Below are 12,849 nucleotides of genomic sequence, written 5' to 3'. Positions count from 1 at the left end.
AGGTTAGTGTAAATTCAGCTTATTTACGTTCAATCTAGGTTAATGTAAATTAAGTTTACTTGTTAAAAAAAAAATGTAAATTAAGTTTACTTATGTTCAATTTAGATTAATGTAAATTTAATTTACGTATGTATATAAGAGGTTAATGTAAATTAAGTTTACTTACGTTCAATCTAGGTTAATATAAATTCAGTTTACTTACGTTCAATCTAGGTTAATGTAAATTAAGTTTGTAAATTCAGTTTACTTACGTTCAATCTAGATTAATGTAAATTAAATTTACTTATGTTCAATTTACGTTAATGTAAATTTAGTTAATTTAAAATTTTTATTTTAGTTCAAAGATATATTAATCATTCTAAAATGTAACTTATTTTTTTTAGATGTGACTAGCACTGGTTATCTATATTTTCACACCTAAAACTAAAAGGGCTCGGTGCTCAACATACCTTTATTTAGTACTTGATCCTCTAAACAAAATTTGCCTTAGAACTACGCTAGATAGAATCTTTGAAAAAAAAATAAAATAAAGATAACAACAAAATATTAATATTAATAATTAATAAAAATATAAACACTGAAGAAAACTATATAAACCGACTCCCGCTATAATAATGTTAAGTAAATCACAAACACATTACAACAACAAAAAAACACTTTCTATACTCTTTTCTTCTCTTCTGACACATTCATTTCATGGATTCCACCAATCGCTCCTCCGTTATCATAATCGGCGCCGGAATCTCCGGTAACTTCCGCCGCCACACCATTCACATCTCTCACTTTCTGAATCAAATTCACTCAAACACTTTCTCATTTCTCTCTCTCTCTCTGATTTCTTTATTTTCTCTTATTTGAAGGTATCTCCGCGGCGAAAGTGTTATCTGAGAACGGCGTAGAAGACATAGTGATGCTTGAAGCGTCGGACCGAATCGGCGGCAGGATCCGTAAGGAATGTTTCGGTGGCGTGTCGGTGGAACTCGGTGCTGGTTGGATCGCCGGTGTTGGAGGTCGTGAAGCTAATCCTGTTTGGGAACTCGCTGTTCAACATAATCTCAAAACGTGCTTTTCTGATTATAGCAATGCTCGCTTCAACATCTATGATCAAAGGTTCGTGAAATTCATCACATTCATTTTTTCTTCGATTTTTTTATTTTCTTCTTTTTAGAATTTTTTTCTTTACGGTAATAGTTAGTTACGGTTACGATTCGTAGTGTAGACGACGTCGTTTCAATCGGTGCTGTATTTGTTTACGGTAACGGTTCTGAATATTTGAGGACGTCGTTTTACTCTGATTACTCTGTTTTTTGAAGTTGCAACGATAACTGAGAAGTTCCATTCCAACGAACGAAATTCAAAATCTACAAATAGAAAATAAATGTTTATTTCTCCTAATTTTTTATTCAATATTTTTTCTTCTTTTAATTTTAGCTGAAACGACGTCGTGTGGTTCTTTGCTCTGTTTTATGATTTTATATCGGAAAGTAGCTGCAGCACCGACCATTCTGATGGAAGGTGTTCCCGACATTAAGCGTGTGTCAGTGTTTGACACCAATCCGACACTATCATACAAACACCTACCACTAAGTTATTTTCTCAAATCATTATCTGTATAGACATTTTCTATTTGAGTCTTGTGTATGTGTTAGTGCTTTCTATTGCACGGATAACAGATTAATTTCTTTTAACAGCCAAAATTTCTAATAAAATAAATACGTTTTTTTTCTCTATTTTTTTATATTTAATTTCTCTTCTTTTTTCTTCTGATTTTACGTTTTTAGTTGCTCTGTTTTGTAATTTTGGAGTACTTAGTTTTTTGTGGCGGTGGTTGCATTGTAGTGGAAAGTTAATTCCGAGTGGAATCGCTGATGACTCATACAAAAAAGCAGTTGAATCAGCGATTCAGAAACTGAGAGATGAGGAAGTTGAAGAAGATGATGAAGAAGCCAATGATGATGGCAACAAAGTAACGAAACCGTCATTGTAAGTGCAAATTCTTTTCATGTCGTTTTCAGCCGTTAAAACGATTTTGTTATGTGTTGCGTTCTGTTGTGACTCTCTTTAATCATATCTTCAATTATTTCCTTTTTGAAATGTTTACTTTTACTTTTATACCTTTTTTGTTTCTTTATGTTGTTAATTTTTTTTTTTCTGTTACTATTTTAGGACTCCTAAGACGCCGGTAGAACTCGCCATTGATTTCATTCTGCATGATTTTGAAATGGCAGGTAGGTGGTGTATTGTTCACTCGTAATTTGTGGAATCAAGCTAGCCTCGCATTATCACTTTTCAGCATGGTTTTGTTTTCATCGAATATATTTTACCTATCTTTTTATCAAACTTTGAATTAGCATAGTCTTGTTTCCATTGAAATTGGAGAGTCAATTCTAAAAAGAAAATCTCATTTCTATTTAATATTATTGAGCTATTGTAAGTCAAATTTGATTATAATTTTGCAATTTTAAAATTATTTTTGTATATCCATAATTTGATCGAGTAAATAGACCCACCATTTCAATGATAATTTGGATATTTACAAAAAGTTCAAAATTTATATTTTTGGGTTTGTAATACATTAGTCAGAAATTGAAAATGGGTTTATTTCAAGAAAAAGGAAGAAGTAGGATAGCTTTTTAGGGACCATTGTGATTGTGTGTATGATTTGTTCACTTGTTAAATTTGTGTACATGTTTTGTCTCTGTTCCAAAATTGGAGATTAATTAGCTTTTAAAAACTGTAAGCAGAAGTGGAACCAATCTCTACATATGTAGATTTTGGGGAAAGAGAATTTTTGGTTGCGGATGAAAGAGGGTACGATCACTTGCTATACAAAATGGCTGAAGGCTTTCTCTTCACATCGGAAGGTAGAATCTTGGATGATCGTCTCAAACTCAACAAGGTACATTTCTTTGTAATAAATACCTTTCTTTGATTGAGATTTTTACTTTGTTAAAAAAAGGATTTTTTTGTTGGCCCCTACCTGTATATGTGTCAGTACCCTGTTGGTTTGTCTGTTTGCTTCACCATTTAGCTCGTGAAAAAATATCTGTCTTTATTTGCTCTCTGTTTGTTTCCCTTTTGCTTCACCATTTAGCTCGTGAAAATATCTTTTTTCACTGTCTGTTGCTTCAGCTCAATTGAGGCAATGTTAAAACTCCTTAAAATTCATATTGATCCCATCAAATTTAAATCGAACTTATAAGATTTGGTGTGAAGCTATGTTAACTTAAATCAATAAAAAAAATGTTGAATGTTCTACGTTAAAGAATATGTTGTTAATATTATTTCAATAGAATTGCGAATATGATAGGAAAACAACAAAAAAGAATATTCATCTTTTTTGTCAACCCCATACATTTCGTGAAGTTTTTAAGTACATTTATTTTAAGGATAAGTAGAGAAGACTTTTTAATTCATACAATAAAATATAAATACTAAACTTTTTGGTATGTCGTACATTTTTTTCCTTACATCTTTATTAAAAGCCATGACAAAAACTTCCAGGCCTATATAGAAATATTCAGAACTAAACAATGACAAATAACTTTTAGGTGTATTTTCTCATACCTCACCAAAGGGAAAATAAAGAATATATAATGTGAATTAAAAAGTCAGCGTTAAAATATATTTGACCATACCACTTTCTTCAATTAAATAATAGGCAGACTTATTTGGTTAAAGGGTCAATGTGTAAAATATAATTTCAAGTTATGATCAGCTGCCATGTATGTAGGATAAAATCATTCTTAAATATTTGAGTTAAGAAAACTTCTACGTGTACAAACAATTTAAGGATAGAAGATTTGAATGATTTTTTAATTTGAGCATATTCTGAATGGTTTTTCTCATGACACAATTCTCTGATTCTTGTTTGTTTCTTCTAATTCTCTTCTTAGGCTCTCTTCTTTTCTTCCCTAAAAGAGAGCAAAAAAAATAATTAAATATTCGGCCATTAAGAAGTTTTTATAGGGATTTAATTTGTGTTATAAATAAGTAAATACATTATAAAATTTTAATAAATGACATTTCACTTGACATTGAATTAATTAATTAATTATGACTTACTATAAAGTCGTTATTGTTGTATACAATAAAATAATAGAGACTGATCTTTCAACCCCAAATCTGCACAGCATGCATTATAAATAAATAATAAGAAAAAGTTTGTCCTTTTTTATTTTATTTTTGATAAGAAAAAGTCTGACCTTCTTATATTTGTACGTGGGGGTACATATGTACAGCTGTTGTTGTATTTGCATATATATATATATATATATATATATATATATATATATTCACGTTTTTTTGAAAAAAGATTACTCTATAATATGAATAGTGATATATGTACATCTAATTGAAACAACTTTGATAACAACCTTATTTTTTTATTTTTTTGTTAGTAAAAAATTAAGAAAAGAAAATGAATAAGGAAAAGAATATCATGTAAATATTGGAGAAAAGTTATCCAAAAATTGTGTACAAATATCAATTTGTTTTTTTAAGGAGTGTACAAATATCATTTCAACTTGAATACTAAGCAGGTCGATCTCACGATGTGTTTGACTATCTGCTGCATACACTCAATGGTTATAGTGTTACATCAAATGCCGAAACATTTTAGAGGACCTCTAGTACAGGCAAAATTTGACCCACAATTAATATCTTCTATCTCAATCCATTTTAAGGCCTTTTACTCATAAATCAGTAGGTCCCAAAGTTCCAATTTCAGTTACCAGTACACTATTTGAATTGACACAATTCCAATGATCTATGGTGATATGTCATTTCATATAAAATAACAACAGGGAAGAATGGAGTCTTGTCAATTTTCCCTTTCATATATTGGGTCATAGTAGCTCAGTTGTTCGAAGATTAAAAACCAATGAATTATTATTGAATCTACAACACATAAATTGTTCCGAATTTGAACTTGAGATATAAAGAGAAATAAATTCGTAAGTTTCAAGCCTTAAGAGCAAAGCATAGAGTTTTTATATATTAAATGTTTAATTACATAATTTTTTTTTTAATTACTTCAATATAAACTGTGATATATTTTAAGTACTCCCTAACACAAAATAATAATAACTTAAATAATAATCGATTCATTTACCTTTAATTTATTTAGTTAAAATAATCACCTTTTTATTTTCTTAAAACAACTAAAGTTTGAAACATCCTTCAAAAAACTAAAGTTTGAAACAAAAAATAAAAAAGCTTGTCCATTTTCCTTTACTATTCAAAAAACTCCAATAAATCTGCAACAGGGTCGTACTCGGAGTCCACCCAGGTTCCTCTGTAATAGTAAATCTTTCCTTGAATTCAGTGGTTGATTTCAAGGGTTGACTTCTCAGATTCTCATGAGATATTATTGTTTGGACTTTGTTTTACTCTTCTCCATTTGACTGCAATTGTTTTTGTCCCGTCACGTAGTTCATTTTACTAGGCAGTAGAAACTTCTTCATCACTGGAGAATTTTGAGCTGAACTATGATTTTTTGCATGGAATTATACAGGTCGTCAGGGAATTGCAACATTCAAGAAATGGTGTTACGGTGATCACGGAAGATGGTTGTGTTTACGAAGCCAATTATGTGATTCTGTCCGTTAGCATTGGCGTTCTCCAAAGTGACCTACTTGCCTTCAATCCACCCTTACCAGTACGTTTTCTCAATACATATTCTTCTCCTTTATTTACTCTAAGGAGCCCCGTGTAATCAAGCAAGCTAGCCGTAGAATATTGTATGATGTGGGATGCATTTATTGGTCCCGGATATGTGGACACCTCGTGCTTCTCACGCTGATATTTTTTAAGCTCATTCATTAATTTGAGAACTTGCCACCAACATGGTGAAAATGGAATCTCTAGGTGTGGTTCTTTCTGTCTATACATACGGGTCACTACAGCAGGAATTTCCCTTTTGTGGCCCCCAAGTCTTAAATATTATTGGTTGGGAATGTAAAGAAATGTAGGGATAGCTAGGTTTTGTATTAAATTTGAGGAGTATTATTTGAACAACTATGAGACAACTATAATTTACAAAGAAAAAATAGGTATTTGCACAAAAACCAAAGCAATAGAGTGATAAAGATGTGAGTATGAGAGAGAAAATTGTCACAAAAATTTTCATTGATGAATGTTCAAATATCATTTTTCATTAAATTTAGCTCTGTAGTTGATGACGCTAGAAAGTAGATTTTTGAGGTGTCTTCATATGCTTAAACCAGGGATGGCATGATCTACGGTATCAGCGATCCATAGTCTCATTGTTCATGTCTATTAGCCCTCTTGGTTAGGTTGACACGTGGACAGAAGAGGACAGCAAGTTAATTGGTCAATTTACATGGCTGCATTATGTGTTTTTTAGAATAATATGCTACTATATTATACCTTACAATTGTTGACATGATTGCGCTTCTAATTTAATAAATAAAAAATCAATTGAAACTTTAGCTAATCAGTGTGAAAATTGCAGCTAAGTAACACAGTGATGTTTCATTTGTAATGTAGCTAATCTTGAATATCTGGTAATATTTAATTTTCTTGATAACTAATCCATACTTGTGATTTTTGAGAAGCATGGATAAGAACTAATGCTCTGCCACTTGTTACAACTTTCAAAAAATAGAAATGTTGGTCTAAACCACTTAACTGCGTGTCCTATAAGAAGGACGAAATTGTAGGAGAAGAACTTGTTGCATGTTATTCATCTAGGCTAAGTCATGGTTTACATAATTACATAGGCACTCTGATTAGTTAAGGTCTAAAGGACTTGAATAATTATCAATTTTAAGTCGTACAAGATATTCATATGAACACGTAATGTACTTGATCAAATGTATGGAATTACCAATGATATGAGGTCATCAAATTAAACAATTATGGGATTATGATATATCATTGAAGTTATTTGTCTTTTCCATGAAACTTATTTGTGTTTTAGTCGTATAATCATCCCTTCAGTGATGTTATTATTAGTTAATATATTTTGTCTTGTTAAGCGATGTATACTTGTCTGATTCAATAATTCCATGATGAATAAAATAATGAAACAGAGGTGGAAATTGGAAGCCATTGAGAAGTGTGATGTAATGGTGTACACCAAGATCTTTCTGAAGTTTCCGTATAGGTTTTGGCCATGTGGACCCGAAAAGGAATTCTTCATGTATGCTCACGAGCAGAGAGGCTATTACACATTTTGGCAGGTTTGTTTGAAATTTTCCTTAATGGTTGTCAGTTCTTTTTTTAGAATGTGTTTTCATTTTGTTTTGTTACAATTCTTTACTAGTTTGAAGAAATTTTATTTTTCTCATCAGGGTTAACAGGGAATTAACTTAGCTTTAGGTTACCTATTTAAAAAAAACAATTTTATGTGAAGTTCTATGGGAAAAGAGTTGAGTTTGAAAGGGAATTAAAATCTCTAAGAATGTATTTGGATGACTACTATTATCAAGGGTTAGTTTGTATTTTGGATTTTTTGAAATTTTTAATTTTTGAAAGAATAACATAATAAAAGATCATATAAAATTTCAATCACATTTTCTTCCACTCTCCCCCATCCAAAACATTCATTTGTAGTGTCGTTGATACCCACTCGGTCACCTTTAGTCAAGTCATCGATGTTGATACGACTATTGTGTCATAACGCGATCCTGGGGATCAATTGTTGAACTAAGAGCTACTACACAGATGTTGAATCTTAAGACATTAGATACAAAGATTTTCTCACTTATACGCTGTTAAACATAAACTTTTTCATCTAATGTGAAACGTCTAACGCACACTTGACACACCAATAACTTTGCTTTCAAACAGAAAAATAGAATAATTGCTATGCTGTCAATTTTGCTTCTCGTCATGGTACTTGCCGCTTACCTAACCTTACGGATCAAGTTGAACATTTGCATCTTGCTTTTAGATGATTTAAAGAGTATAAACTAAAAGTAATGATTGTCTTGTTTTGCTTACTAATTGTTAAAAAAATAATAAAAACGATTGTCCTGATGCTATGGATTTAAATACTACGTTTTCATTGTTTATGTGCTGTGCATGTGAGTCACATGCTTCATCTTAATCTTCTGCTGGCAATAGAATTTGCGGTATATCTTGTTTTTTGATGAAGTAGCTTAAATAAATTTATCAAGCTATAATAACTAATTCAACATTGTGGCTAAACAAATTCTCTGTATACCATCTGTGAGATGGAAGTTTCTTGTTTAAGTCCTACTAGTGCGCTCATTATAAATTGAATTCAATCAATCTTCCTACATTTTTTCCAAATCTGAGTTAATTATCAGTTGAATTTCATGATGAATTTTTAACAATTGGGTACAATTCCATAACATTTGTATATTTTGTTCTTGTCCGGTACAATTCCATATAGCCGAACACTAAAATTGATAAGTCCAGTTTTTTGTATGTGGAAGAATAGTTTTTTGTATTCTCCCTCCCTGATTTATGCAAGCTGGCCTATATATTTATTTATTTATATTTTGGAGTTGTAATTTTGACCTTTTTAGGCACACATGATATTAAATCCTGATCGGCTACACCTATTACCATTTGTCTGATATTGATAATATTAATTATTTCCTAGGAAGGATAACAAAGATATAGTATTTTTCTTCCTCTTACTACTGTTAGCAAATATATTAAATGATTCATTTTCTTTCTGTGATGTTGTAATGTTGATATTCCTTGGAGTTTTCTGTGTAAATTTCGTAATGTGAGCTGCTCCTTGATTGTTTTCTTATTTCATATGGAAGATTATGTAACCTAACATATTTCAAACTTTAGTATAATATTATTATAAATTGGAAAAAATTGAATTATACAGCAAGAAAATTGGTGCAGGATATCCATTTCCATTCTTGCCAATACACAAACCCTGTTCAATAATGCATTGACTTTGGATCTAAACTTATGTGGTGTATATGAAAATAATTGAATTAAGAATCAAATAAGAACATTGGTGATTGTAGTCCTTTTACTTATTCATCCAACACAGAAAACATAATATTGTAGTTGTCTAGGATCTCTTGCTTACTCATCCAAATCACTTATCTGCTGATTTGTTTGTTACCAGCACATGGATAATGCATATCCTGGCTCCAATATCTTGGTCGTGACATTGACTAATGGGGAATCAAAACGTGTGGAAGCTCAGACCAATGAAGAGACTTTGAGAGAAGCTATGGCGGTGCTCAGGGATATGTTTGGACCCAACATCCCCGACGCTATTGACATACTTGTTCCCTGCTGGTGGAATAACAGGTTTCAGCGCGGAAGCTACAGCAACTTTCCGATTATCTCCAATGGTAAAGTTTTTTATAACATTAAGGTAATAAGGTTTGCTTATCATGCTGCATTTTCATATTATTTAATCATTGTTTGACAATTCCCCTTTGAATATTTTCTGCTCTTAAATATATCAATTGATGCTATAGCTATACTTGTCTTATATCAGTGCATCCAAAGACAAAACAGGGGATGACCTGGAGATTACAGCTTGTTACTATAATTAATTATCACTCTTTACTATAATTCTGTCTTCTTCTTGTGTCACTGATGATTGTTTTGACGTACTAATTACAATCACATGCATTTATTTAGGCCCTGAATTAAATATAACATGGTTTTGTTTGGTTTGATTTCATTACTGAACAATGTTCCCCAAAATAAAAAAGATTGTGTGGTCAAGGTACAGTATAGTACTATGCTCTGTACCTAAATGTCCTTTATTTACATGATATATTGTTATTAAATTCCCATTAAATTATGAATCAAATAATTTGATGTTACAATCATTTTATGGCCAGACTCATTGATGAATAGGAAAGCAGAATCCAATAATCAAAATTTCAAACTATAGAAGCTTACGTGTAAATTTGATATTTGGAATTTCAAACATAATAGATGGTGTTTTGCTTGTCGTCCTAATTTCCTATGCTATCTTTTGGTTTTCGGTTAGGCCTTTTAATTTGTTCCCCTTCTTTAGTAGTATTAGGCATCTGTGTGTCTGCTATTCATGTATAAAATTGAACTTTTAAAATTAAAAGGTATAAAATTGAAAAGCTAATCTTGTCCCTATGTTTCAGGCTCCTGTCGGTCGCATTTTCTTCACTGGAGAGCACACCAGTGAAAGATTTAATGGCTATGTACATGGCGGATATCTCGCAGGTGAGTGTTATTTCAAGATTGTATTTGTAATGGTTGATAGATACCCAATTTCATAGCAAGTGACCTTTTAACATTTAATGAAAAATCATTTTAGGTATTCAATGAATTTTTTTTATTTCAATTTTACCCTCAAATAAATAGTGTACATTCTATTACTAGACCTTTATATTCCAATACGTGTTTAAGATAATTTTTAATACATTAAGAGTAATGTAGTAAAATTGTTGAACAAGTTAAACTTTTTACTGTCAAAGCATAGATGGTAACTTATCAATAATCCCCAAGACCTCACATATGGATATGAATTTATTTCCCTCCTTGATCTTAACAGGTATTGACACAGGCAAAGCCTTAGTAGAAGAAATAAGGAAGGAAAATGAAAGAGAAAGTGAAAGCCAAACTCTATTGTTGGAACCTTTGCTAGCATTGACTGGATCATTAACAAAGTCAAAGCCAGAAACAGTCTCCAATATCCACAAATGTGATATTCCTACACAATTATATCTCAGTGGCAAGCTTGGGATCCCTGAAGCCATATTATAACTATATGGGGCTGTAGAGAATCCTCTTGGTGAGTTTAAGAGGTGATGGGAACACTGCACAGAAGTCTACTCATTTTAGTTCATTCCACTCCTAATGGAGCCAACTAGGTTAAAATTTTTGAAGGGAATTAATTGGTATAGTCTTACGATTACTTTGTTCTTTATAGCCAGAATAAGTAAGATTACAATGTAAGGATGCTAGCTCTTATTATTTTGATCCTAATTTTACTTGCAATACAAGTTCATCATTTTTTGTGTATACTACCATATGATTATGAATGATATTTATGATCAATAATAATACAGGTAAAAATGGTGCTTGCTTCTCATTAATGTTCAAACTAAATATAAATCATTTTAGTTGGTTCACAAATTAAAATTAGCTTTAGCAGCAAACTGGATAGTGGATACTACCTTTGCAGAAGAAAATTCAAGGGTGAGAGGAGAAAATGAGGACAGTAAATACAGAGTAAAATTGAGAAAGAGATGGAAACGATAAGGAGAGTTAAATATAGAATTAGTTGAAGAGGAACAGAGTTTCATAAAAGGGGCTTAAATGTTATTTTCTTCAAAGAGTCTAGCAGCAAAGAGGAATTGATTCAAAAAAGAAAATTGAAAATACGAGAGAATTTAAAATGAGAAGAGTCTTTATAGCTGTAAATTTAATCAAGGGGTTGCTTACTTGGAGTAAGTTACTAGTTAAATTCCTAAAAACTAACTTAAATCTAATTTCATCATACCTAATATTGGAAAGAACAAAAATTTATGCAAAAACAAATAGACTTGTATAAAAACAATAATGACAAAATGAATACAAAATGGTAACACATTTATAGAGGAGAATTTGAAATGCAGTAGAAAAAATCAATTCAAGAAATATAATGGTAACTGCATTGCATGCATTTTCAAAATTAGTGACACTTATAACTTTCATAATAACTTGAACCATTTTTTTTGAAAGAATAATAACTTGAATCATATGTCCTTTTATTCAATACTGGGAAAAATGTAGGGCACCATGTAAAAACCTGCAGACGAAATAGTGAATCCGAAGGATCTTCTCAGTTAGGTCAACAGGTTATGCAGGTGACTTCTTCGGTATGTAATGGACTGGACGGTAGCATACGATTTTGGAATTAAATTTTCGATCCAGTGGTATCCGCAACTGACTGCATAGGTACTGTTGTGAATCAGAAATTGATTTGCTTCCTTAATTACGTATATTAGTTTGTTCTTAAAACAGGCTACACAAATTATAAATTGTTTTGTTCTCATTACTATTTAACGTAATTACTTGTATAGGAGTTAGTTAGAAGAATAACTAACTGGTAGTTAGTTGTTAACACTAGTAGTAAGTCACTTGAGGTGCAAGTCATCAAAATAGATATAAATAAGCTTGTGAAGTTTGTTGTACATGCTTCACTACTTAATGCAATAAAAATTTTGTGAAAAACTCTCCATAATATTACTCTCATAATATAGAACTTTCTTCTTTATTGGTGTCTAAGCAATCATTGCAACCTTGATTGTTCCAAAAAAATTGGTATCCGGAGCCTTTCGTTTTGATATCGTGTTTAAGCATTTATTGATATTCTAGAGGAAATGGTTTTCTTGGAAATTTCCTTATTCTCGATGGCCAATATAGACGAAAGCCTTGTCTGGCTATCAACACTTTTTGAAGTGGCCTCAAACGGAGTTAAAGAATTGGCTGACGATCTTACTGAAGCTCAGCGAACGACACATAAAGATTTGAAGAAGAAAGCTTGTAAAGCACTGCTTTTCCTTCATCAAAGTGTAAGAAAAACAGGCTACAATTGAAGGGAATCAAACACTGGAGCTTGTGAAGTTACCATCTGATAAGAAAGCTATTGAAGTTAAGTCAGAGTTTAAGGGGAAACACAATCTAGACGGTCCAATTGCAAAACAAAAAGCTAGATTGGTGAAAAGAGACTTTCTGCAAAGAGTTAACCAGAAAAAGTATGCAAATGAAGTTATTAAGAGGTTCAAAATCAGTAAATGTAAAATGCACCTACTCCAGTTGAAGTAAATTTAAATCTTGAAAAGAATACGGAAGAAGAGAAAGCGGATTCAACATTATTCAAAAAGATTGTTGGTTCAATTAGTTTGT

General features: G+C 31.4%; 1 protein-coding gene across 2 annotated transcripts; it reads left to right on the top strand.

The window, feature by feature from the left end:
• Nucleotides 1-612: 612 nt before the first annotated feature.
• Nucleotides 613-10,985, top strand: LOC11410415 (polyamine oxidase 1). 2 transcript variants are annotated; one of them, XM_003599369.4, is made up of 10 exons: nucleotides 613-748; nucleotides 861-1,110; nucleotides 1,840-1,983; nucleotides 2,167-2,228; nucleotides 2,745-2,899; nucleotides 5,516-5,659; nucleotides 7,056-7,205; nucleotides 9,086-9,340; nucleotides 10,098-10,179; nucleotides 10,511-10,985. In XM_003599369.4, exons 1-10 carry the CDS (start codon nucleotides 697-699, stop codon nucleotides 10,720-10,722), a joined length of 1,506 nt encoding a protein of 501 aa, XP_003599417.1. In that variant the 5' UTR covers nucleotides 613-696; the 3' UTR covers nucleotides 10,723-10,985. The 2 variants fall into 2 exon arrangements, with proteins under 2 accessions (XP_003599417.1, XP_013459212.1); XM_013603758.3 differs by having other exon boundaries at nucleotides 9,086-9,317; nucleotides 10,511-10,652.
• Nucleotides 10,986-12,849: the final 1,864 nt, after the last annotated feature.

This window comes from Medicago truncatula, chromosome 3 (assembly GCF_003473485.1).
Source record: "Medicago truncatula cultivar Jemalong A17 chromosome 3, MtrunA17r5.0-ANR, whole genome shotgun sequence".
In the NCBI taxonomy this organism is placed as follows: domain Eukaryota; kingdom Viridiplantae; phylum Streptophyta; class Magnoliopsida; order Fabales; family Fabaceae; genus Medicago; species Medicago truncatula.
Note: the sequence above shows the minus strand (reverse complement) of the source record. Positions and strands in the feature narration are given on the sequence as shown.